The following is a 27,699-nucleotide window of genomic DNA, read 5'->3' on the forward strand; positions in this document are numbered from 1 at the left end:
CATCTTGGTTCTTTTCTACTTCTTCCTTTTGTAGGGCCCACGTGGCTTTCAAGGCATCATAGGGCCTCCTGGAAAGATTGGTAAAAGAGTAAGTTTTAATCATAAATGCACATTTTGCAAATAATGTCACCGCTTCACTTCCATATTCTCCTTTCTCTTCCAACCTTCTATTCATTATTTACACATGAACCCATTTTCATTTAAATATTCCTTGTCCTTCTCAAAGGGACGTGCAGGAGCAGATGGTGGCCGTGGGGTGCCGGGGGAAACTGGAATCAAGGTAGGTAAAAATTCTCATCATTTCAAAAAATACTTAACACCTCTCAGCTTAAACTTTACTTTTTGGACCCCTTGTGGAAGTCTTCTCACCCAGTCAACTAGTCTCCTAGATTGCACTGATATTGAACAAAAACCTTAAAACAGTTGTATCCTAAATAAGGCCTTCACTGTCTTCTGTTTTTGTTGGAGAAGATTTTGGTTTGGCTTTTTATTCCAAGTCATTGTGCATTTTGACTCCTAGGTTTGGCACCAGATACTCTGTTTTTTTCCTCTGCTATTTGCATATTTAAAAGTATTATCATGCCCTGCACATGAAAAATGCAATAGCCACAATATAATATTCTAATAATAAGATGTTGTATGCCAAGTTCTAGTGCATCTGCATTTTTTATATAGAGTCCCCAAGAGCCTTCAACAGCTCATATTTTCAGGGTTTCACAGGTCTTTGGGGGGATATCCTACCTTTTGAAAGGACAGGAGGACTATGGTTGGAAAGCACTGATTACTACCATAAGTTGTGTGAATGTTACCAAATCTGCCGGGTGTCACATCGGTTTTCCCATGATACACAAACCTGTTTGTCCCCTGCCATCACTCCTCAAGATATAAATGCAGCAACCCAGATGTTCCATCACTTCTTCGAAAAATCCTGACTTGGATAGTGGTCCTCACCTGCCAAACTGAATGTAGGCTGTCATTCTCTTAATAAATGGATAAGGGTCTCTAGGGGAAAAAAAATCCTTTATGTGTCCATCAAGGAAACAATCAAAAGGAAAAAATATAAAATGTGACAACTACTCTGAAACCTAAGAATAGTTATGACTTCTGTACCCAGAACATTTTGGTTTCCGTAATATCTCCTATAGACTCTACTCCCTTTTTTTTTTGGAAGCTGCTTCATTGGCTTACTATGATACATGATTGCCCATGTGGCCACCTGGAATAAGCTGAGAAAGGCCAAGAAGAGAATCGTTCCTAGCACGTGTTAAAATATTCCTAGTACAGCTAACACTTTTACTGGCCCACACCATTCCCTGTGCATTGACCAGGGTTCCTATGCAGTAGTTTTCACTACTGGAACATATTTCCATTAGTCCAAGTTTTTATTCTGTTTTTATGCCACAAACATCGTTTTTGTTGATAATTATCTATTAAGATTGGATTAATGTAGCAAGATGTAGAATAAGATATAACACTCATTTATACAAGCCAACTTTTAACTAGCAATGTTGTGTTTTCTGTAGGGAGACCGTGGATTCGATGGTTTGCCTGGACTACCAGGAGAGAAAGGTCACCGGGTAAGTAAATATGGTTTGGTTATAAGTTAAGTTTCAAAACTCATATATAATAAATTGGATTTGATGACCACGAAAAAGCCAATGGAAGCCAAGGCAGTTGGAAGTATAAAGGTTACCGTACACAATAGATAGCTGTCGGACGATCATTTGACCGACTGCAATCTCACCTGACTCTCCCATACAGAGGAGCTTTCAGAGGAGCTCTAGTTCTATGAGAAACCTTTCCTGGAGAACAATGCAATTGGCAGTCAGAAATTAGACATGACCGATTGACATCTCCTCCAACCATCAGTTGACCGGATCTTCCATACACAGTAGATTGTCGGCTGAAGCCATCGATATTAGTCTAATGTCTGCCAAACCCACCAATATGTATGAGGGCCTCAAGGGTCAGTTAATAACAGATTACTATACTTTTTTCTAACGCAGGGAGACTTAGGAAATGCAGGCCCAGCTGGTCCACGTGGAAATAATGGTGAAAAGGTAAAAACTTCAAGTTATCTTTGCATTTTTCATCAATTTTGGTTATTATTCTCTTTGCAAAAAATTAGTTTGTGTCTTTTACTGAGAAAAAGACCCAGAATAATCTTCCTACTGTCCATCATAGGATTGACCAACAATAGTGGAAGACTGAAGATGGTCATATAGTTATTTCTTAGTTAATGGACTTTTCTAGGCTTACTAAATAGTGTAATTATCAGGTACCGCAACTCAACCCAGGAATGGCCACTGCAAAGAGAAAGTCATTGTGCTGTTCAGTTCTCTTCATCGTTTATATCCAGTCAGTGCAGGAGCTGAAAGCGGCTGATCGGTGGGGGGTGGGCAGATGTCGGCCCCCACCGAATTATAATTATAATAATGATGACCTATACTGTGTATAACAACGATAGGTCTAAAAAATCATTTGGTCAGTCAATGTCACAAAAAGTTTCTGAGCCCATTTGAAATCTTCTGTAAAATCATCAATATAGAAAAATATTTTCATAGTTACATTTTGTATAGATCATTTTATACAAGAAGATAGAAATATTGTCCTTTTTTTAAAACTTGTATTAAGTTGTGTTTCTGTTGTTTAGGGTTCCGATGGGCCTCTTGGACCTTCAGGTTCTCCTGGAGAAGCCGTAAGTTATTTTGTAATTTAGCTTTCTATTCTTAGAGAGAAACCATTCGGTTTTCAATGAGTCTGAGTACTTGGTCTAATGTGATAGTCTACTTTGGATCTACTCAAGTGTACTAGTAATAATGGTAATGAATGTGTTTCTTCACAGGGTGCACGTGGCTTGGTGGGTTCAAGAGGACCTCCTGGACCTCCTGGTCAGCAAGGTGTGAATGGTATTGATGGAGTTCAAGGGGCAAAAGGAAACCAAGTACGTAAAACACTTGAATACATGTTTGTGTAATTATGAAGGTTATAGTGTATTCTTACTCTTTGGACTATTTATTTTGTAATTTAACAGGGTATTCAAGGAGAAACTGGGCCAAATGGGCAACAAGGAAACCCAGGACCTCACGTAAGTGTGAAGAAGATGAATACATAAATACATAAATCAGTTTGCCCCAATAAAGTTTTGTTTAAGGTATTAAAACATCCTCATTTTAGGGATTGCCCGGACCTCAAGGTCCCATCGGAATGCCAGGAGAGAAGGTAAGTCAATGTTGTATATTCGTACATGCCCATTGTATTCGTTCTATAGTCAATATGGCTATGTGTGGTTGTATGTGGGAATGTCAGTCATCTGAATGTAACTACAAGTGTTGTGAATTCTCTTGATCTGACTTCTGAGTCGGGGATCCCTCTGGTGGTTACTGCAGGTAGTGGAGCTGGCCGGGTTGACAGAAGTCTGCCACCTGACGACGATCATTGGAAATTAGGGGTTACTGACTGGGAGGATATAAGTGAGCAGGCTTCCCTCAGTTGCTGCTGGTGATTAGTTTCTTCCTGTGTATTTTGAGGTCTGCTGTCTCCTGCCTGATCCTGCATTTTTCAGTTAAGTTGTTCATTTGCTAATCCTTTGCATCTGATCTGGTTTTGCCTCTTTCTGCTTTGCTGTGAGGGTTCAGCGTGCTCCCTGCTGGGGCAGTGCTGGACCCCGCTCCATATGTTACAGCTTGTGTCAGTTTGTTCAGTCCCCTGTTATATTAGTTTCTTTGCTTTGCTGCCAGTTCACACCAGAATGCTGATATAGTGGGGGAGGGGTTGTGAGATATCAGTGTTTTTGTACATCAGACGTGTTGGATTTTTTAGGGTTTTTGCGTGATTGCAGTGTCTTTCCTTTCCTTTCCTGTCTAGACAGTTTGGGCCCCATCATTTGCTCAGTCTATTTTCTGCCTGTGTTTGTACCTCATCTTGTCTCACCGACAATATATGTTTGGTGGCTATCTATTCCTTTGGGGTTTTACTCCGGGGCAGTTTAGATTTCACCTTTCTTGCTTTAAACTTAGTTAGTTCTCCGGCTGTGCTGAGGCATCTAGGGCATCGTAGGTACGCCCCAAACCACTAGTTGTGTTGTTAGGATTAGGGGTCTGCAATCCGCTAAGATACCAACCTTTCTGGTTTCCTGGTGGCCTAGCCTATTCCTGCCATCCTCCTCGGTGACCTATTCATAACATACAAGACTCCACGTTTACAATCTTTTTCCACCCCAATTTTTGAATTTACCTCAGTTCAGAGGAAGAAGGACATTTTCCTCAGTCAGAAGATTGATATCAGGTGGTTAGACTCCTTCGTTCGGCATACAGACAATCCTCCTGACCTCCCCACCACCCAATATGCACGCTCTCTTCGGCCAAGCATGTTAAAAGGCTGACCTGACAGAGATGAGTGAATCAATTGACATAAGTCGAATTAATGTTGAATTTGTAGGATTTTGCTGAACCTGTGAATTCAAGCAATAAACCACCAAAAATGTCTACTGTCATTTTACATGTTGCAGAACATTGCATGAGCCAGCGGAGATTCAGGTGCAGTCAGGCGGGTTTCCTCATCATGGCTTGCAGCTATCACATCACATGGTATAATACAGCCAAAGAAGAGGGACTATCATAGCCTGTATAAAATCAAAAGTAGGGAATGAAGCAGCCACTTGGTGGTGAATCTGGATAGTGAGAGGCCATCACAGCTCACAATTTAGCCATAGACATTGGGAGAGAAAGCCATAAAACATTGATGAAACAGTACAGATCGTGTGTGAAGGCACAGAAGTGAAGATTATTGTGTGAGGAAAAGAGAATAATAACTGATAGAATGAAAGAGAAATAGGAGCCTGAGTGTAATAAACATCTTTTCAGGGCAATTGGAGGTTTTGGCTTTCGATTCACGGCATATCAATTCACTCCAAATCGAAGTTGGCAAAATTTGAATTTTAAAAGATTCACTCATTACTAGTGGCCTGATTAAAATGTTAAGTCATGTTGAATTTCAATATGCCCAATCATTTTTATCTGACAGCTGATGAATGAACCGTAGCTAAACAAAGTGGTCCTACCCCAACTAAATTGGTGGATTCAGCAGTTGATAGTCTTAGGATATATACAATAATATGGAAAGTCAGTATATTACCATGCTCAGTACTTGCTGGCTGGTAAGCTTGATTTTGGCAACAAAACTTATCATGGTTTCTACCAAAATTATCTTGGGTCACTTTATGGTTTTACGCTAATCTAAAGTAGAGAACAGTAGAGAACAATTGTAACACAATGCCAAACTGTACCTGGATTATAGCCTTCTGAATCTGGCCTAGTGGGAAAATAAGAGGGAGCATCTTCCTCTGCAAATCAAGGAAATTTAAGGCCACCAACAATATTTCACAAGTGACACAGGTCCACCAAATTCAACATATTATAAATATACTGCATTGATCCAGAAAAAAACTCATACTGGAGCCACTATACATTAAAAGCCCATTTGTCTTTGGCTTCTTTCTCATGACAACCCAACATTAAAACTAATTACATACACTGATCAACCATAACATAAAAATTTGCAGACAAAAACTGTTCTCCTCAATGATGCTTCACCCACTTGACTTAATCCTTGAGTAGAAACCATTAAACACAGACTTTAAATACATGGGTCATCTTCTGGAGGTCCTACAAGCCCTAACAACAAAAGCCACTTGGTCTGTAAGTTATTACTAAATCTAAATATGATTTCTAGTATAAAGATATAATCTTCATATCTGTCTCTTTTTCCAGGGTCCACCAGGAAAGCAAGGAATATCAGGTCTGGCTGGGTCCGATGGGCCACCGGTAAGTAGATATCTGTACTGTGTATTTTGCAGCTCAACTCAAAAGAACATCCATTAGCCGCCCAAATATGATCATACTCTCGTTTTATCCAATTCTACATCTTCCAAAATTATTTATAATTATAAATGTCGACAGGCGACCGCCTGGGATGAAAGAACTTTACCACAATGACGTGGCATCATTATAGAGATGTTGTAATCCTAAAAATTTACACATGGAAAAAGTTCCCAAGTTCAAAGTTTATATTTTTGCAGTTAGTCATCAACCGGGAATGATGACTTGACCTAAAAATGTGATGAAGACACATTTCTCAAGTCTAAGATTTAATTTTGGGATGGGCACAGGAGTACGCCCAAGATGATATCATATGGATATTTTAACCGGAGACATAAATCTTCCATTTCACAGATGGCACCAGTAAAAATTTCATTCATCCTCTTTGAAAGCAAAAATGATATATTTGGAACAATGTTCTCATGTAGGGCTACGTAACCCAGAAGTAATATTTCACAAGGTACATAAGTTCATCAAGTTCAACCTACTAATTTTATGTCGTATTGACAGAAAAAAAGTCAAACCCAAACCACTAAATACTAGATGCCCAATAGTCCCTAGACCCACTCATTTTTGGCTACTGTTTCATGATAAACCAACAGATAATATATTATATAGCAAAGCCTTACGTCGGGGGTAGAGATAAGCAATCGAATGCCTGCTGCCTTTGTCCAGTGTCCAGTCTGGTCCTCTGTGGCAGCCAGTCCTTATAATGTCGAGGGCCCTAATAAGCACCAAAGGCGCCCATGATGCAGGGCCGAGGATACCGGGCACAAAAGTAAAAATCGAGTGCCACGGAGAACCAGACTGGATTCTGGAACAGGGCAGTGTGAATTGAATTGCTTAACCCTAGTCACAGGTCTACATCAGGAGTATTCCTCAATGCATGCCTCCATGAGATTACTCCAATATATGTCACTGTGTCTCCATAAAATGCCCTTCATCGTCTATTGGCTACGTATTGTAGAGTTGACATGAATTTATTCGCACATCCCATTCCATCAACCACGACAGTGATCTATGGCAGCTGCACTGGAGAGGGAGTAACGCCTCTTACCTGCTCACATCTGTGGCACTTCTTTTGGTTAGTTGACCTAGTGCGAAATAACATGTGCATCACACCGCAATTATGATGGTGCACCAGGCCAGCTAATCAAGAGAGGAACCATGGATGGCAGCAAGTAAGAGGTGGTACTACCTCTCACCTGGAGCAGCCACAGATCACTGATGGGGACGATGGATTGGGACATATCACATTTCTGCAAAGGGTTTGCAAACTGCACTGTATATATTTTTGGTGATGGTCTATGTGTTCACATATCAAGATATGAACTCAACCTTATTTTAATGACAACTAGAAATGTAGAAATCGCCATTGTGAGATTCTGATAAAGTTTTCTGTCTTATATGTGATATTATTACTTATTACAGTGTGTCACATGTTTAGTGGAATACTCTCCATATTATCACCCTTTAGATTTTATCTATACTTGCTTATAACTGGTAACCACATCTAATGGTGCTTATGTTCTCAGGGACATCCCGGTAGAGAAGGACCGGTTGGAGAGAAGGGCATTCAGGTGGGAGCTTGACTGTATAAAATAACAACATGAAATGATTTTCATCAGAAAAAACATCATAACCCGCTCCAATAGACACCACATTAAGAACAGGACTAAAATGTAGAATACTACACTGAGCCACAAAGTATAAAACCTGTAATGTTGGTCTGTATTGCAGATAATCAGCCTCTATGGTTTGGGTTTACCATGCCTTATGCAAATTTTATATTTTGGATTTCCACATAAGTGTTTCCATTTAGTTGTAATATAATCTCATTCCCTAATAAGGGTTGGGGCATTCAGTCCTAACCTAATCTATTTGTTGACGTAGAAGCTTGACTTGACGTCTTGACTTGACTTGACTATTCCGCCATGGTTGAAATGTTGCTTCTTACATACCGTGCTATACTGTAGAAGAAGCTTCAGACTACAGGACCTGTCTAATATGTCATGGACAAACATATTACTGTATCGTTGTAAAAGTACTACCATAATTCAGATCATCTGAAGATACCAAAATACCATGCAAACATAAATTCCCGATTTGTTATCACAGTCCCGGCTGGCTGTTCTTAGTGATGAGTAGAGTTGAACATTTTGGGACATTCATAATAGCTAAGCCAAGAAAAGGAAATGCTTTATAGTTTATTTGATTTAAGCTTGACAGAAGATCTGAGTCCATTAAGTTCAACTATAACCTACCATGTGAAAACCAATATGTAATTTGGAAATCCTAATGGGCAAAATATTGAAACTTAAATTTAGGTTGTGTCTCTTATGGTTTAAAGTTGTGCTTCTCATAGTTTGGGCTTGTAACTTTCATGGTTTAGGCTTGTGTCTCTCATGGTTTATGATTTTGCCTCTTATGGTTTAGGCTTTTGCCGCTTAAGGTTTAGGATTGTGCCTCTTATTGTTTAGACATGTGCCCCTTATAGCTTTCAGTTGTGCCCCTTATGGTTTAGGTTTGTGCCTCCCATGGTTTAGGTTTGTGGCTCTTATGGCTTACACTTGTGCCATGTATGGTATAGGCGTGTGTCTTTTATGGTTTAGGCTTGTGGCGCCTATGGTTTAGGCTTTCGTCTCTTATGGTTTAGATTTGTGCTTCCTATGGTTTAGGCTTGTGCCTCTTATGACTTACAGTTGTGTCACTTATGGTTTAGGCCTGTGCCACTTATGGTTTAAGCTTGTGCATCCTATGGCTTAGGCTTGTGGCTCTTAAGGCTTATACTGTAGTTGTGTCTCTCATGGTTTAGACTTGTGTCACTTATCGGACCTGTCCTGCCAATGGAAGACCTACAAACATGGGGTCTTTTATATAAATTATTCACAGTTTTACTTTTTACATTTTTTTATCAGGGTGTTCCTGGATCTCCTGGTCCTATCGGATACCCTGGCACCCGTGGTGTGAAGGTAAGAATATGTACTAATTGATAATAATTAAGCGACAACTATCATACTGTAAAATAATGTTATATACTAATTTTGTAATACTCAGGAGTGGGTATATGATCATATGTGCAGCAACACAGGGGGCCTGTGAGCAAGAGACATATATGATCCTTAAAAGAAAAATATTACGGTACTTCCTTGCATGCAAAGGAATACGCTAACAATCCCCAGAACGTAGGGTGCATTTACACGGGCCGATGTTGTAAACAGGCTATCAATCACCCGTCGAATGAGTAAAACACTTGTGCATCTGGTGGAATGATTTCATAACTTTCTTGAAGAATATCGTTCTCAGCAGGATATGTGTTGCTGAGAACTATGGCAGTCCATGTACACAAAACTGATAATGTAGTAAAATGACTAATATAGTTCCCTGTGTCATGTAAAACCGATGTTTGCCATCCAGGAGTTTTCCAGAAGTTAGTTGTATGAAGACCTGTCATTCTTATAGTAGTGAAGGGATGATTTTGACCTTATCAAATATATTTAGACACATTTGTTTTGTAGTTCCCTCAAATATGAACCAACATTAGCGTTGGCAGTTTAGGGATGCTTTAGTCCTCCTGCCTGGTCTGGCCCAAATCTAAACCAGAAATGCCCAATTGTTGACATGGTTTGTGTAAAAAAGAAATTACAAAAAGTATATTGTGCTTTATTGTTATTTGTATTAGCTGTTTTCATTAATTTATCCTGTGTTCTGTGACCATTACTGGGAGACTGTCTTGATGTTGATTTTCAGGTAGTTACTGTAAACCCTGGACAGTGACACAAGTTTTGGCATTTTTAGCTGTTTACCAAAACATATTCAAGATACAGTTACATAATCAATATTGGCTTAAACTGCAGACTCTCAGCTTAGCTTTGATTTGGCGATATTCACATCCTAATTGGTGTAAGGGTTTCAGAATTTACCGCTCTTTAATATGTACCTGCCTCTTTTTAAAGGGACAAAAAGTAATTGGATAATTGCCTCAAAAAGCTGTTTAATGGGATGCATGGGCTTTTTCCTCCTTAATCCATCATCCATTAAACAGATAAAAGGTCTGGATCTGATTCCAGGTGTGGCATTTGCATTTGGAAGCTGTTGTTGTGAATGCACAACATGCGCTCAAAGGAAGAGAAACAGACCACCATTTTTAACTGAAAAAAAGAAGAAATCCATCAGAGAGATAGCAGAAATGTTAGAAGTGGCAAAATCAACAGTTTGGTACATTCTGCAAAAAAAAAGAGAGCACTAGTGAGCTTAGGTGATCGCAGAATTCTTTATATAGTGATGAAAAACCACTTCACATCATCCACCTAAGTGAAGTACACTCTCTAGGAAGTAGCTGTTTAAGTCTACTATAAAGAGAAAATTTCATGAGGGCAGATATAGAGGGTTCATCACAAGGTGTAAACAAAAAAAATAGAAAGGCCAGATTACACTTTGCCAAACAAAACATCTAAACAAGCCAGCCTGGTTCTGGAAAAGCATTCTTTGGACAAGTGAAACTAAGATCAAGCTGTTTCAGAATGATTGGAAGAAAAAAGTATGGAGAAGGCTTAGAACAGCTCATGATCCAAAGCACACCACATCCTCTGTGAAACATGGTGAAGGCACTGTTATGGCATGGCAATGCAAGGCTTCCAATGACACTGGGTCACTAGTGTTTATCGATGTGACTGAAGACAGAAGCAGCTGGATGAATTTCTGAAGTGGACAGTGCGATACTTTCAGCTCAGATTCAACCAAATGCAGCAAAGTTGATTGGACGGAGCTTCACAGTACAGAAGGACATTGACATAAAACATACTAAGAAAGCAACTCAGAAGTTTTTCAGGGCAAAGAAGTGGAATGTTCTGCAATGGCCGAGTCATCACCATATCTCAACCCCATCGAGCAGCATTTCTCACATGCTTAAGACAAAACTTAAGGTTAAAAAGACCACAAACAAGGAACAACTGAGATCAGCTGCGGTAAAGGCCGGCAAAGTATCACAAAGGAGGAAACCCAGCATTTGGTGACATCCATGGCTTCCAGACTTCAGGCAGTCAATGCCTGGAAAGGATGCACTACAAAGTATTAAAAACGAACATTTAATTTAAGGCAAAGTTAATTTGTACAATTACTTTTGAACCCCTGAAATGAGAAAGCTTTGTGATTGCAATTCCTAAACATTTCACAGGATATTTTTATTCAACCCCTTTAACCTTTTAATTAAACCTGAAAGTCTACACTTCAATGGCATCTCAGCTTTTTCATTTTAAATCCAAAATGTGCAGAGCTGTCATCACAACAGTCATCCTGCAACGCTGAAACGCGTTGCAAGGATAACCCAGTTTTTTATCCCCACAGCTTTGAATCATTTGCGGCAGCGGCCGAGACCCAACACCCCTTTCCTCATCTCTAACCAAGATTTAGGCCTATTGGTGCTGGATCCATTACCCTGTGTTCTTGCACCTCTGGCTGGTGAACAAGCTGGACTTTTGCTTTTCTCTAAGGTCTCTGTAAAAAAATAGAACTCTTTGGCCAGGAATATTGCAAATTTGCCAGAACGTTATGAAAAGTTAGGCCATTCCCAGCCAATTTGGTACACTGGCTTGTATGCCCTCTTGAGTTAGGCCAATGGTTTCCGTCCAACAACATCAGAAAGATTTGTAACTTTCTTCGAAAGGATTTATTTAAAGAGGTTTTCGCACAAAGTTAATTGTAATCAATAGATCTTGGAATAATAATAATTTCCACATTTGGATGTACTTAATTTTTTTTTTTACCTGTGCAGAGATAATCTTATGAATGTGCCCCTGCCATGTACTGTGTAATGTCTGTCTCACCGCGCAGGAACATAGTCTGATCACACCACAGCTCCCGAGCAGGGGAGGAAGCAAAAGAGTATACAGACATTATAGCATGGGATCGCAACTGATTCTTTGGTTGAGGTAAAACCTTTTTTTTAAAACAGGAAGTGAAATGCTTTATCTTGCAAAAATAATCAGCTGCGATCTCATGCTGTCCTGTCTGTGTAGCCACCTTTCCTTCCCCCTTGCCAAGTAGATGTGGTATGATCCAACTATTTTGCTAAATTGGACTATTTTGGAAACAATGATACTCCCAATATTTTTATTTTATTTTTTGTTTTTGAAGGAGAAAATATTGTGTTTTTATTATACAGAGCGTCATTGCAAAGAAATGTATATTGTCTGTTATACTTTTCTTTACAATGGATCCTTATGGTGGACGAATGTCTCATGCAACCTGACAGTGGCCACCATCGGGTGCATACCTCCTGAGCATATGCGCTCGGCAGCGGCAAAAAATATAGTGTGTATCTGGTGATAGTGACCTATGGCAAAAATGAACGTCATCTGAAGTAACTTCAACCAAATTAAAGTTGACCACTCGCTAAACTAGAATCCTAGAATGTTAGAGTTGGAAGGGACCTCCAGGGTCATTGTGGCCAACCCCCTGCTCAGTGCAGGATTCACTAAACCATCTCAGACAGATGTCTGTCCAGCCTCTGTTTGAAGACTTCCATTGAAGGTGAACTCGCCACCTCTCGTGGCAGCCTGTTCCACTCATTGATCACCTTCACTGTCAAAAAGTTTTTTTCTAATATCTAATCTGTATCTTCTCCCTTTCAGTTTCATTCCATTGCTTCTCGTGTTTCCATGTGCAAATGAGAGTAATGATGATTCCTCTACACTGTGACAGCCCTTGAGATATTTGTGGACCCTTAATAAGTCACCTCTTAACTTTTTTTGCAAGCTAAACATTCCCATATTCTTTTCAAATAATTTTATTGGTTTTCGGTAATTAAACAGGGTAAGGGAAGGAAGGTAGGAAGGGAGGAAAGGGAATGGGAAGTAAAGAAACTTGTACAGGTACGGAAAAAATGTAAAACTAGAGAACCCACAAATAGGCATTAAATAGCATATAGCAAATAACAACAAAAAAGGAAAAGAGAATCGCTAATCCTTATTATGGGGTAACATTCTTGGAAGGAGATACAACATCCCGGTACTACAACGGCCATGTTTAGGCCTCAAAATATACCTCTTAAAACATTCCCATATTCTTTAACCGTTCCCCATAGGACATACTTTGCAGTCCGCTTATCATCCTGGTAGCTCTTCTCTGAACTTGCTGCAGTTTGTTGATGTCTTTTTTAAAATTTGGTGCTCAGAAATGGACACAGTATTCCAAATGAGGCCTGACCAAAGAGGAGTAGAGGGGGATAATGACTTCACATCATCTAGACTCTATGCTTCTTTTAACACATCCCAGAACTAGTATCATCTTGTAGATAATTTTAGCCAGTGAGCGCTAATGGCATCTGAAAAATGTGTGTCCTCATTTGGCCAAAAATTTCTGAAGAAGGGCATTGTTGGGCATTAGTGATGAGCAAGTATACTTTTTTTAGTTTTCATCGTCTCAGCTGCATGATTTACGGCTGCTGGACAACCTGAATACATGTGGGAATTCCTTAACAAACAGGCATTCCTCACATGTATTCAGCCTGTCTAACAGTCGCAAATCATGCAGCTGAGACGGCGAAAACGAAAGCCCCCGTCACACATAGCGATCTCGCTAGCAAGTTTTGTGACGCAACAGCGATCTCACCAGCGAGATCACTGTGTGTGACAGCGATCAGCGACCGGCCCCCCTGCCAGGTATCGCTGATCGCTGTTGAAAGGTCTGGACATTTTTGGGGTCGCTGGTCTCCCGCTGGCCAGCACGCATCGCTGCGTGTGACAGGCGGGAGACCAGCGTGCAGGAGATGGTAACCAAGGTACACATTGTTTTACTAAGGGGCGCGCAGCGCCTAGAAACCCGGTGTGTACCTTAGTTACCAGCGCGCTGATGCAGGGAGCAGGTAACCAAGGTACACATCGGGTTTCTAAGTGCCGCGCACCCCTTAGTAAAACAATGTGTACCTTGGTCTCCCTGCACAAGCGCGCTGGTAACTAAGACGCACTGCGGGTAACTAAGCGACGTGCGTCGCTTATTACCCGCATGTCGCTGGTCCTGATTGCTGGTGAAGCTGCCTGTTTGGCAGCTCACCGGCGGTCACATAGCGACTCACCAGTGATCCTGACAAGGTGATATCGTTGTCGGGATTGCTGGTGAGTCGCTATGTGTGACGGGGCCCTAAATCTCCGAGCACGCCAAAATACTCAGAGGACACCCGAGCATGCTTGGGAAAACCTGAGCATCAATGCTATTCGCTCATCACTATTGGGCATCTTTATGCCAACTCACTAAACCAAGTGGAAGAAGGAGAACTTCTGACTTAAGTCATACTGTGATAAGGGAGGGAAACCAGGGGATGTGTTCTAGGAGCTGGGTGCCAACAAGGCCCTTCGTCTTGACCAGGGCACAGGCATACAGGTATTGAGCAGTGGACTGAAATTTATCGCTATGTAAAGGAAAGCCTATGCAAAGCTTGTGCAATGAACATAATTTTATAAGACCAGTCTTGCAGGTTCTCAAAAACATCCTGTTTCTAACTTGTATTTTGAGGTAAATATCATTAAACTCCTCTTTTTGACTTACTTTACAGGGAGCCTTCGGAGTGAGAGGACCAAAAGGAAGTAAAGGGGAAAAGGTAAGAAAAGTTTTGGGTAGAAGAGTAATTAAAAATTTTAAAAAATTGTAGACCGAATAGCTTATAAGAAATACCCCAAATAGAAAAATAAATCTACCCTATTATAGATAGTGTACATTGACCTTGCCCAATACAATGCTGAACCTTCTTTGTGGATATTTTTAATATTGGAAATAACATAAAAACAGGGATATTAAATTCATAACATGTCCAGAATCCTCTGTAAAGCTGCCCATATAAACGCTACACTTTTTAATATTATAGGGGGAAGACGGATTTCCAGGTTCCAAAGGCGATATGGGAATTAAAGGAGACAGGGTAAGTCATGAACGGCTGACTTTCTGGGCTCTACGTGAAAAAGAAAAAAATGCCACCATATTCATTGTATCTTCTGGCTAGTGTAAGTAACAGATCACAACATGTATCTAGTCCTGGACCAAAACGAGTCAAGAGGAGCAGTGAGAGCTGTCTTTGGACCTCAATTCCCTAAGTTCTCATTGTTTCGGAAAGGGTTTCTTCCATGCCTTCAAACCCCTTGACCAACATCTTCCATGTAAAGAGATTTGTAGGTCTTGAAAGACAGGAACTTAGGTGCATGTGATAGGTGTGAGAATTAGGGAAAACTTAGATCTATGTGACTAATTACGACTTGCACCATGTCTGCAGATCTCATTTTGATTTTTTTATATGGCCCAATATAGCACCAATGGTCATATAGGTTAAAAGATCTTTGAGGTGCATTGGTGAATCACATCAAAGTTATTTGACTCACAAAGAATAAGCATTACCAAATAAACCCCCCCCACAAAAGACAGACAAAGGACTCACAAAGGGTCAAACTGGCCCACTATATTAATAGAGGATTCTCCAGCGTTCCCAGGACCTCCTGAATCATTTTTCCTAACGGACCTAAGAAACTTTATTCCAATAATGGCCCCACCAATCAACTATTGTAATTAAGGTTGCCAATGTTTTAGGAGAAACACCGACAACATCAATTGTGTCCTGTCATGATGTGCCAAAGAGGCCATCATAGCCTTGATATGTACAAATTTCTCTACTGAGTTTCTCATGGTGTCCTTGTTTCTTTAGTGGAGATTATATTGGGTGATAACTCATCAATGATCATTGTTAGATCTCAAAAAGCAATTAAATTCATTATTTTTGTTATCTTTATAGGGAGACCCTGGAGTTATAGGAGGACGTGGTGAAGATGGTCCTGAAGGACCAAAGGGACAATCTGGACCTATTGGAGAGATAGGAGCTTCTGGAATTTCTGGGGAGAAGGTTGGTATATCTGTACCATTCCTATTACAAATTAATTGATCATCAATTAGCCGAATTTATTTTTTCCATATTAACTGATCTTCCATTAGTTGAATATATTTTTCCATATTCACTGATCTTCCATTAGCCGAATATTTTTTTTTTTCTTCTGGCCATGCCAAGAACTCTTAGACACTATATGCTCAGGGACTGATCTCCAATATGTAGCTTTTCAGCTGTTGGAAAATGATAAATCCAACTATGGCCTGACAGCAGGCACGCTGGAAAATCATAAGTTGGAGGCCACTATTTGATTGACAGGCACAACTGTTGGTCATACACTTCTAATTCAATAATCCGAAAGGTCATTTTTAGCTTTTTATTTGGTGGGCTCCACAATTACATTCCTTTCTATGCACAATACACACACTTTTATAATCTCCATTTTATACCTTCAGGGAAAACTTGGAGTTCCCGGCCTTCCAGGATATCCTGGGCGCCAAGGGGCAAAGGTAAGAGTTGCTGAAATAAATATCAAGATAGATATAAAAATGGCCATCAAGACCTGAAGTAATCATAATTACTGTCTCTAAATAGAAACTAGGATCCTACTTGTCTGTACCTATTAGCTGTAGACAAAGAAGGTCATTTTAAGAAGACCTCAGGTGAAATACCATATGACCATATCCCTATGACCAACTAAGTTGTTGTATACATCTACTTTAACTTTAAGTAACTCCTCAAAGGTGGAACTATGTTCAGCCCAAGTTCAAGCATTATGATCACATTTGTCATAGCGGTAACTCGTATGCCTCCTCAGTGCCGCCCTACTCACCGTGGTCACTGCACAGCTTCTCCTTGTGTCAGGCTGACTCGCTGAGTTTGCTTTTTTCAGCACTCCCCAGCACTGCTGCATATGGAAGTGGTTTCCTTTTGGCTTTGGGGGGCATGGCCAGTCTCTGCAGGAATTTAACCCTGCTGTGTCCTGCAGAGAAAAGTTCCCTGGTCTATCCCGTGCCAGCAATGTTTATGTTGGGCATCTCCTCCCACCACTCTTTGCCTGAATGTTGGTTTCTAGCCTCCTAGAACCTGTACTGCCTTCCCCAAACTCGGATTGTTTAACTAAGCCTCTGTCTCACTGTCCTGTACCTCGTACCCGTGCCTCTGATCCTTCGGTCAGCTTCTGCAGTCTTAGGGACTGCCCAGGAGTAGTACCTGATGTTCATTATCTCAGCTTATCCTCCCCATAAAAGGCCTTAGCGAAAACACTAGTCAAGCCCCTCCAGGGTAAGGCCGGCCCGTGATGAAGTGTTACAACTTTCAATCAGAAGTGTTCGGCAGTATCCCATTTCACTCTTCCCATGAAAATCATGCAAACTCGGCTAATACAAGTGGACATACACATGGAGAAGATCGGAAGGAATAGCTGTCGGCAGAATGAGTGAATAATGTACATGGTCAACTTTACAAGAAAGGAAGTCTATGATGAGAACCAACCTCACTCTCAGCAAAACTTGTTGATACATTACCAAAGGGTATTTTTCTTGCACAGAGGCCCCATGACTTTACAGTTCAACAATTCAGCAAGCAAATTTTTATAATATATGGAAAAAAAGAGGTCATCCAAATATGTCAACCCCTGTCCACATGTCCTTTAAGGTCATATAAAGGATGGTCCTCTACTTGAGGACTCGCTAGAGTGGAGGACCTCTACTCCAGCTTGGAAGGAGGTAACGCAACCACCTGGATAGATTTTTTATTTCTCTCAATACTCAGTACTGTATACATTATATTTTGCATATACATAAGTAATGTGCTACATACTAAATTAGGAAATGATTGATTTACTAACTTCACCCTGTAGGGGTCCGTAGGATTTCCTGGACCAGTGGGTGTGACTGGAGAGAAAGGCAAACGGGTAAGTTTTAATAAAACCTTCCCATGGGAAATATCTAAGAAACCTAAACTGGACCCATATAGTTAGGGTGAGATGGAGATAAGGGAAACAAGAAGCTGATTCTTACCCTTGCCTACTTCAAAATCAACTGCTTCCTTGGGATAAAAATATATTCCAGATGTAATGTAATGCACTTTATTGTTGAACTTAAAGTCTCAGATTCACTCCTGATTCCTAGGAAATAGCTCTGTGGGTAAAGAGTCAAGTAGGCAGGGCCCATTTTTATTTCTTCCCTGGGGGGCACTTTAAGGGGCTATTTGGACAGAATAATTTTGGTGACTTTTTCAGGCAAGATTCTGCTTTACCTCCATTTAGGGAAGAGGTGGTCAGCCAGGACAAGCTGGAACACGCGGCCCCTCGGTAAGAACATTACTTATTGTGATAACATAAACTTATTATAACATTAATAATCATTCTACACAACTCAAGTCTACACAAGTCTCTCTCAACCTTTTTTCTCCAAAATTGGCACTTGGGATTGAGCCCTAAATCTTGACTTATATCTCTCTATGATGTTGCTTTAGGGTACTAGAGGAGAAAGAGGTCAACGAGGGCCAACTGGAAAGCCAGGTCTGAAGGTGAGCGTTCCCACAGATTGGCTTGGTAATAATGCAATTCACAGTTAAAGCCATTGTTAATTTAGACTTGAGTGCAAGAATCAGGAGAAATGTCCTTTATGTGAGACATTTGTGGGCGATCTCTTCTGTCAAGGGTCAATGTAGACCTTCTGATTACGACACCAATGTCATTGAGATTCTTCTGTATTTTGCAGGGTGACTCTGGTCACGACGGTGTTCCCGGAGCAGCTGGTGAGAAGGTGAGTTATAAGCTGCTGTATATATAAAGAATCTCCGCACCGACCGATCTTGAGTCAATCATTGCACTTAGTGCAAAATTATGTGCTGATTGCTTTCCTAATATATCCCAATAGCGGACAGAGCATCATTTTTCTAATATGAGCTCCATATCCATTGAATTATCAAAGTCGAGTGATAAAATTTAGATTGCCTATGACCTCCACTAGAGGGAGCTAAGGAGCTTACCATGTACTGTTACCCCCTTGGTGATGCAGTTATTTTCATTTTTCTTCCTCATTCGTCAAGATACATAATTTTTTAATTTTCTGTCCCTATAGCCATATGAGGGCTTGTTTTTCACAGGACGAGTTGTAGTTTTCAATGATGCCATTCATTTTAAAAATAAATTTTTATGTTGCTCTTTTTGTTTTCATTTCCTGGTAAAAATGACAGGGTGACTTTGTTCTTCACGTCAGTATGGTTGCTGTAAAAGCTGTAGTTTGAGGTCCATATGAATCATAGAATCATAGAATGGTAGAGTTGGAAGGGACCTCCAGGGCCATCTGGTCCAACCCCTGCTCAAAGCAGGATTCGCTAAATCATCCCAGACAGATGTCTATCCAGCCTCTGTTTGAAGACTTCTATTGAAGGAGAACTCACCACCTCTTGTGGCAGCCTATTCCACTCATTGATCACTCTAACCGTCAAAAAGTTTTTTCTAATACCTAATCTGTGTCTCCTCCCATTCAGTTTCATCCCATTGCTTCTAGTCTTTCCTTGTGCAAGTGAGAATGGAGATGATCCTTTTACAATGTGACAGCACTTGAGATATTTGTAGACAGTTATTAAGTCTCTTCTCAGTCTTCTCTTCTGCAAGCTAAACATTCCCAAATCATGCAACCTTTCCTCATAGGACAGGGTTTGCATACCGGTCACCATTCTGCTCGCTCTTTTCTGAACTTGCTCCAGTTTGTTGATGTCTTCTTTAAAATGTGGCGCCCAAAACTGGTCACAGTATTCCAGATGAGGTCTGACCAAAGAGGAGTAGAGGGCAATAATGACTTCACGTGATCTAGACTGTATGCTTCTGTTAATACATCCTAGAATTGCATTTGCCTTTTTTGCTGCTGCATCACACTGTTGACTCATATTCAGTCTGTGATCTATTAGTATACCCAAGTCTTTTTCACATGTGCTGTTGCTTAGCCCTATTCCTCCCATTCTGTATATGCTTTTTTCATTTTTATTGCCCAGATGTAGTACTTTGCATTTTTCCCTGTTAAAAAACATTCTGTTAGTTGCTGCCCACTTCTCCAGTTTATTTATATCTTTTTGAATCCTCTCTCTCTCTTCTCTAGTATTAGCTATCCCTCCCAGCTTTGTGTCATCAGCAAATTTAATCAGTTTACCCTCAATTCCTTCATCTAAATCATTGATAAAGATGTTGAACAATACAGGGCCCAGGACAGAGCCCTGTGGTACCCCACTTGAGACATTCTTCCAACTGGATGTGCAGCCATTTACGACCACTCTTTGGGTCTGATCACTAAGCCAGTTATGAATCCACCTGACAGTTGCCTTGTCCATTCCATACTTAGCCATTTTTTTCAATAAGAATTGTGTGAGATACTTTGTCAAATGCTTTGCTGAAGTCAAGATATACTATATCTACAGCATTTCCCTGATCCATCCAATCAGTGATTCTGTCATAGAAGGAAATTAAGTTAGTCTGACATGACTTATTAGTTACAAACCAATGCTGACTCTGTTTAATCACTTCATTCTTATCCAGGTACTAACATACATGTTGTTTAATAATTTGTTCAAAGATCTTTCCTGGTATAGAAGTCAGACTCACCGGCCTATAGTTGCCTGGGTCCACCTTCTTTCCCTTTTTGAAGATAGGAACAACAGGGACAACATTTACTCTTCTCCAGTCTTCTGGGACTTCTCCTGTTCTCCAAGAATTTTCAAAGATTGTGGAGAGGGGTTCAAAAATTTCTTCTGCTATCTCCTTCAGTACTCTGGGGCGTAATTCATCTGGACCTGGAGACTTGAATTCATTTAGGTTAGCTAAGTGTTTCCTCACTATCTTTCTGTTTATAGATATCCTGGATTCTTCTATTCCCTTAATAGGTCAGTGAAGAACAGTTGATGTTACATTTTCTTTCTGAGAGAAAACAGATGCAAAATAGGAATTTAAAAGTTCAGCCTTCTCAACATCCTGTCTTACCATTTCATCATTTTCATCCTGTAAAAATCCTATAGCATCTTTGACTTTTCTTTTACTTTTGACATATCCCCAAAATCCTTTATTATTGCTTTTGACGTCTCTTGCAAGCCTCAATTCATTGTCAGCATTGATTTTCTGATCTCTTTCTATGCCATGTATTTCAGGATGTGAAGTAATAAAAAAAGCAATTCTACTATTTTGATTTTTTTTCTGTTCTGGTGTTCACCATATGGGGAAAATATTTATTCTTTCACATGCAGCAATAATAAATATGTTATTTTTTTTCTTATTTTTTGTAGATATTATTATTTATATGAGAAAAAGGGAGACATTTATTATAAAATTGTTATAGCAAAACTTATAATTTTTTTTATATATATATTTTGTATGGCCTTTTTTTTTTACACATTTTGTATGTTGTTTTTTTTTACATTTTTAATTAGTCTCTTTAGGGAAACTTGAACCTGCAATTGCTTGATCACCTATACAATACACTGCAATTCTGTATTATTATGGTCTGTACAATTACACATTATGCTTTAGATAGTGTATTAACATGGCAGACACCTGAGCTTTGCTAGTCCCCTGGCTTTCATGACAATCAATTAGATTGTGATTAAAAGTGACACCACCCCTCTCTGCTCCTAATCTCCTAAATGCTGCTGTCATGATTAATGGTGGCAACCAGTGGCTGCCACCAGTTTGTCAGGGAAATGCAACTCCACTGCCTCCAATCCTTAGGACACTTACACAATTGACTGAAGAGTGATGGATGAGGCTGCGGCTGGGTTCCCTACTGGGCCAGTTATCGGGGAACTAACAGTGAGCGTATGGTAAGTACTCCTCTGATTCCAGAGCATGGAATATATATATATATATATATATATATACACACACACAAAAGGGACCTACCAGCTGCCACAACCATTCGTTTATACAGGCCAATTGGACACCTATTACAGATAGCTAATGGTTTCAGAGGTGCGGTTTACAGACCAAGAGGAACATAGCTATTAAATTACACATTATAGAAAATAAGAACATAACGATACAGTATATATGATTGCATAAGATAAAAAGGAATAACGAAAGGGAAGTACTAAACTTCATATTGCAGGAATAGCTCTTACCTTTATGGAGGGAAGCGTGCCGTTTAGAAAAATGGATCGCTCTCATAGCAAACTGTGTCTTCCAGAAATGAACAATGACAGAAACCTAGAGTCGGCATACTCCTGTCCCCACAATGCACTTTCCAGGTCATCCCCCAATTCCATCACTCTCATTCCCATCTTTTGAGGTCCATACCATCAGGCTCTTCCGTCCCCTCTCCCTCAGAGTAGCGGTCATATACCGGCCCCCAGGCTCACCCACCCACTTCCTTGACCTCTTTTCAGCCTGGCTGCCGCACTTCATGTCCTCAGAACTACTGTACCAACTCTTATCCTGGGAGACTTCAACATCCCCATTAACAGCCCCACTTCCACATCTGCATCCCAGCTTCTATCACTAACCACTTCTCTTGGCCTCTCACAGCTCTCAACCTCTGCGACACACAAAAACGGTAACGCCCTTGACCTGGTCTTTGCCCAGCTTTGCTCAATCTCCTACCTAAATAACTCACCGCTTCCCCTCTCTGACCACAACATTCTCTCCTTCACGCTCACAAATCCTCGCCCACCCCAGCACACTCCTACGTATCACACATTCAGAAATCGACAAGCCATTAACCTTCAGACACTTTCAGACTCCCTACAATCTTCCCTGTCCCCAATCTCCTCTTTTTCCTGTCCTGATCTGGCTGTTCATCACTACAACAACACTCTTACAACCACCCTTGACCAGGTAGCGCCCCTCACCCTCAGAACCTCCAAACACAGAGTAAAACAGCCCTGGCTCACATCGCAAACTCAATTTCTCCAAAGATGCTCTAGGAGTGCTGAACGCCGATGGAGAAAAACCCGCACACCAGAAGACTTCATCCACTTCAAATTTATGCTAAGAACCTACATCTCTGCCCTTCACCTCGCCAAACAGACCTACTTCACCACCCTGATCTCCTCACTAGCCAACAACCCCAAGAAACTTTTTGACACCTTTCACTCCCTCCTCAGGCCAAAAGTACAAGCTCCTATCTCAGACATTTGTGCAAATGACCTGGCCTCCCATTTTATAGAGAAAATAGATAATATCCGTCAGGAAATCCGCTCCCAACCACCAATTGCTGTGACTCCCATCCCTACCTGCATTTCCCCTGGCTCACTTTCCACATTTGATCCCATCACAGAAGAAGTCTCCAGACTCCTCTCTTCTTCTTGCCCAAATACATGCACTACCGACCCCATTCCCTCACAACTCCTCCAGTCTCTCTCTCCAGTCATCACAACTCACCTAACTACAATCTTTAATCTCTCCCTCTCCTCAGGCATTTCCCCATCCTCCTTCAAACACTCTATCATTACTCCATTATTAAAGAAACCTGCTCTCGACCCATCCTGCACAAACAAATACAGACCAGTCTCCAATCTCCCCTTCATCTCTAAACTCTTGGAGCGCCTAGTCTACTGCCGCCTTACCCGTTACCTCTCCACTCACTCCCTCCCAGACCCTTCACAGTCTGGCTTCCGACCCCTACATTCGACTTAAACTGCACTCATCAATGTGATCAATGACCTTCTGACAGCAAAATGTAACGGTGAACACTCTCTGCTCATTCTTCTCGACCTTTCTGCAGCTTTCGACACTGTTGACCACCGTCTCCTACTCTCTAGGCTCCAGTCACTAGCCATTAAGACACTGCTCTCTCCTGGTTCTCTTACTATCTCTCTCACCGCTCCTTCAGTGTTTTGTTTGCTGGCTCCACGTCATCTCCTCTTCCTCTCGCTGTCGGGGTACCTCAGGGCCGCCTACACCTAAAGAACATCTCCAGAATTCACCCTTTTCTCACCATGGAAACAACAAAAACCCTCACTGTCGCATTGATCCACTCCCGCCTGGACTACTGCAATGCTCTATTAATTGGCCTCCCCGATACTCGACTTTCCCCTTTCCAGTCCATACTTAATGCAGCAGTCAGGGTCATCTACCTGGCTAATCGGTACTCCGATGCGTCCGTTCTTTGCCAGTCCTTACATTGGCTGCCCATTCATTATAGGGTCCAATTCAAAGTACTTGTTCTCACCCACAAAGCTCTCCACAGTGCAGCACCCCCCTACATCTCCTCCCTCATTTCTGTCTACCGGCCTAGCCAACCTCTGCGCTCTGCAAAAGACTTTCGACTAACCTCTGCACTAATCCGCACCTCCCTCTCCCGACTCCAAGACTTTTCCCGCACTGCGCCAATCCTCTGGAATGCTCTACCCCAAGAAATTAGGACTATCCACAATTTGCACAGCTTTAGGCGCTCTCTCAAAACACATCTATTCAGAGCAGCCTATCATGTTCACTAATCAAAGTCATTTTATGTGCAAGTGTGAGTATGTAGCCCATTCACTATCTGTGTCCCCCACCTTCTCAAGATGGCTGGGCCATCATTGTAAATACATCATTGTAAATACACACCTGTACTTTGTATCTCCCCCACCTCATTGTAGATTGTAAGCTTTCACAAGCAGGGGTGTTGTGAGTTCATTTTCCCCTTCACCGTCGATGTCTGATGAACTCCCTCTTCTGGTGAAGGAAGGTAGTGAGGCTGATTACCAAACACCTGATCTGGTAGATGATGACTGGGTAACAGGAAATTCTGACTGGATATAAGGCAGCCGACGCCCTTCTGAGTCGCTGGTGATTTCTCTGCTGGATTCTTGGAGACCAGTCTGTTTCCTGCTTCTCAAAGATAAGTTTTTGCTCTGCTAGTGAACTTATTAGTTTTGTTTTGTTTACCTTGTTTTTTGGAGTTCAGCCATCCCCGGTTGGGGGTGTGCTGAGTTCCATTTTTGTCTCTGATCAGTTTGTCTCTTTGCTCTATCTTCAGAATTTACCTGAGTGCTGATATTGTCTTTTTGAAGTCCTAGTGACTTCAGGGCCTGTTTTTCCTATCAGACGGTTGGGACATTTTTTGGTAGGGTTTTTATGGATTGCAGACAGCAACTTTTCTATCCTGTCCTTTTTAGTTAGCTTGGGCCCCATCGTTTGCTCAACCTATCTTTCTATCAGTGTTAGTGTTAGTTAGTGTTTTCATCTTGCTTCACCGTCATTATATGTTGGGGGCTGCCTATTGCTTTGGGGTCTGCTCTGGGGCAGTTTAGTTTTCCCCTTTCTTTCTTTTGGCCTATTTAGTTCTCCGGCTGTGATCGAGGGGTCTAGGGCATCGTAGGAACCCCCCACGGCTACTGTTAGTTGTTGTGGATAGGATCAGGGGTCTGCAATCCGATAGCTACCAACCTCTCCGGTTTTCTGGACTTAGCTTGTATTTTTGTTTTTTCCTCCTTCGGTGACTCATTCATAACACGGGCGTCTTATTTTGCTTTAATTACTGTATTGTTAACGTTGTTACTTATGACTTGTATTTTGAAACTGTTAAACTGTAAAGCGCTGCGGAATATGTTGGCACTATATAAATAAAGATTATTATTATTACCTAAACTCTGATATTTATTAGATCAAGGTTATATGCCCACATGCCTCCCTTTGGTGAGGTCATTTGGGCGCTGGTCTTGGAATGTGCTATGCCTTTAGAGGATTACTAGATCCTCAACAAACTGGAGCAAGTTCAGAAACGAGCGACCAGAATGGTGACCGGTCTGCAAACCCTGTCTTATGAGGAAAGGTTGCAGGATTTGGGAATGTTTAGCTTGCAGTAGAGAAGACTGAGAAGAGACTTAATAACTGTCTACAAAAATCTCAAGGGCTGTCACATTGCAGAAGGATCATCTTTATTCTCATTTGCACAAGGAAAGACTAGAAGCAATGGGATGAAACTGAATGGGAGGAGACACAGACTAGATATCAGAAAAAACTTTTTGACAGAGTGATCAATGAGTGGAACAGGCTGCCACAAGAGGTGGTGAGTTCTCCTTCAATAGAAGTCTTCAAACAGAGGCTGGACAGACATCTGTCTGGGATGATTTAGCGAATCCTGCTTTGAGCAGGGGTTGGACCAGATGGCCTAGGAGGTCCCTTCCAACTCTACGATTCTATGATTCTAACTTTCAGAATATCTTCACTACTGGAGATCCGAGGAGGAAGATATTGTTGTCATGCTTCCTGTCACGATTTTACCTTTCTATAGACATAAAACATGGCATGTACAGCATCATCTGACAGGCATAATGTTGGAGGTGGCCTTATGGTGATATGAGTGAATGCATTATGTTTGTCCCTCTGCTACAATGCTGAAAATATATCTCCCATAAATATCAGATCGATGCAAACCCCAATATTCATCACTGAGCGCTGGCTCCAAAAAGTCTGGGACAAGTTCTTTGAGCAGAGGAAGCACGTGCCTCAGATGTGTAATTCTATGCCGCTGAATTTACAATCCTTTCCTTGGTGTCTGGTTCTCAGGGCAGATCTCCTGTTGTAATTACCTGGTCACTGCAGGAGGTCCTACTTCAATGGAGGTTGAAGTGTCAGCTCTTTCACTTACCCAGTTATAATTCGTTTTGGAGATGTCTTTTTGAATTTAAATTTCCCTCTATGACAATTTTTTATATATTTTGTATAGTTTTTCCTACACATTTTGTATGTTTTTTTTACATTTTTAATTTGTCTCTTTAAGGAACTTGACCTTGCAATTGCTTGATCACCTATACAATACACTGCGATTCTGTGGTATTATGGTCTATTGTACAAGTACAGACTGGGCTTTATATGTATAGTAACAAGAAATCCTCCCAAAGAATATGCGCAATAAAGACAAGAGTATACTCAAATATAATTACTATCAGTTTTTATTGAAGTAATACCAAACAATTTTTTAATGAAGAGATATATTCTTTAAAATTCCTTAAAAACATATATACAGTATATACAGCTGATTATAAAGGAGCACGTATAATAATATTACACAGAAACCCAAATAAATGTAATAAATATATCAGTATACCATATTACAATGTGGTAGAGATTGCAAATTATACTTGTAATATCAGTACCAGAATAATTAAAAATAAAAAGTGCTGAAGTGCTAAATATATTGCACGAGAAAAACCACCACGCAAAAATTATGCTTGGTATAACAAAGTGCAAAAATATGCTAACTGTGATCTAGTGAGACATTATTGAAGTGTGTGACTAGTGCTATAATACACAAAATGCTCTGCAAAAAGTGCTACAGAGTATAAAGAGTTAATCCAAATACAATGAGCTTTGTATATCAATAATATAAAGAGCTGCAGCGCAATCAGTAATATAAAGTGCTGCAAAGCAAAAAAGAACTAAACACATTGAAAGCAGGTGTTACAGAACCACTCAGCACCCAGAATATGTTGTGCAGAAATATGTATATATAATAGGTTCCATGTGAGATGCATGTCCCTGTTACAGAACCACTCAGCACCCAGAATATGTTGTGCATTTATATGTATATATAATAGGTTCCATGTGAGATGCATGTCCCTGTTACAGAACCACTCAGCACCCAGAATATGTTGTGCAGTTATATGTATATATAATAGGTTCCATGTGAGATGCATGTCCCTAATGTATCATCAGTGTCCGCCCTGCCCCCACGATATCCCTCCAATGAAGGATCCTCAAGTAACTCCCTCTTAAATTCATCTGGGGTGGCCCAAGAAATGTGTCTGGCTATGGGAATACGTGCAGGGCTGGGATGTCTTACCTGGGCCTCCTCTGAGTGTGATTCCGCCTCCGCAGCTCGAGCTTGTCTCCGGGTGGTCACAGGATAGGTCTCAGCCAGAGGGGCCACCGAGAATGCAGACATCATGGGCCCCAAGTCATTTCCCAGCAAGACGTCTGCAGGCAAATCCTCCATCAAGCCGACCTCAACAAGGCTATCCCCGACTCCCCAGTTC

General features: G+C 40.9%; 1 protein-coding gene across 1 annotated transcript in view; it reads left to right on the forward strand.

The window, feature by feature from the left end:
• The window catches only part of COL5A3 (collagen type V alpha 3 chain), a 379,057-nt gene that overhangs the window by 302,072 nt on the left and 49,286 nt on the right, over positions 1–27,699 (forward strand). Inside the window, exons 16-34 of the mRNA XM_073555703.1 lie at positions 35–88; positions 227–280; positions 1,524–1,577; positions 2,007–2,060; positions 2,654–2,698; positions 2,846–2,944; positions 3,035–3,088; positions 3,178–3,222; positions 5,772–5,825; positions 7,415–7,459; positions 8,798–8,851; positions 14,431–14,475; positions 14,740–14,793; positions 15,655–15,762; positions 16,200–16,253; positions 17,606–17,659; positions 18,014–18,058; positions 18,223–18,276; positions 18,471–18,515. Coding sequence (XP_073411804.1) covers positions 35–88; positions 227–280; positions 1,524–1,577; positions 2,007–2,060; positions 2,654–2,698; positions 2,846–2,944; positions 3,035–3,088; positions 3,178–3,222; positions 5,772–5,825; positions 7,415–7,459; positions 8,798–8,851; positions 14,431–14,475; positions 14,740–14,793; positions 15,655–15,762; positions 16,200–16,253; positions 17,606–17,659; positions 18,014–18,058; positions 18,223–18,276; positions 18,471–18,515 — 1,071 coding nt within the window. The remainder of the gene's footprint in view (positions 1–34; positions 89–226; positions 281–1,523; positions 1,578–2,006; positions 2,061–2,653; positions 2,699–2,845; positions 2,945–3,034; positions 3,089–3,177; positions 3,223–5,771; positions 5,826–7,414; positions 7,460–8,797; positions 8,852–14,430; positions 14,476–14,739; positions 14,794–15,654; positions 15,763–16,199; positions 16,254–17,605; positions 17,660–18,013; positions 18,059–18,222; positions 18,277–18,470; positions 18,516–27,699) is intronic.

The sequence above is a fragment of the Dendrobates tinctorius genome, unplaced genomic scaffold, assembly GCF_039654945.1.
Source record: "Dendrobates tinctorius isolate UK_male_01 unplaced genomic scaffold, ASM3965494v1 ptg000228l, whole genome shotgun sequence".
Lineage (NCBI taxonomy): Eukaryota > Metazoa > Chordata > Amphibia > Anura > Dendrobatidae > Dendrobates > Dendrobates tinctorius.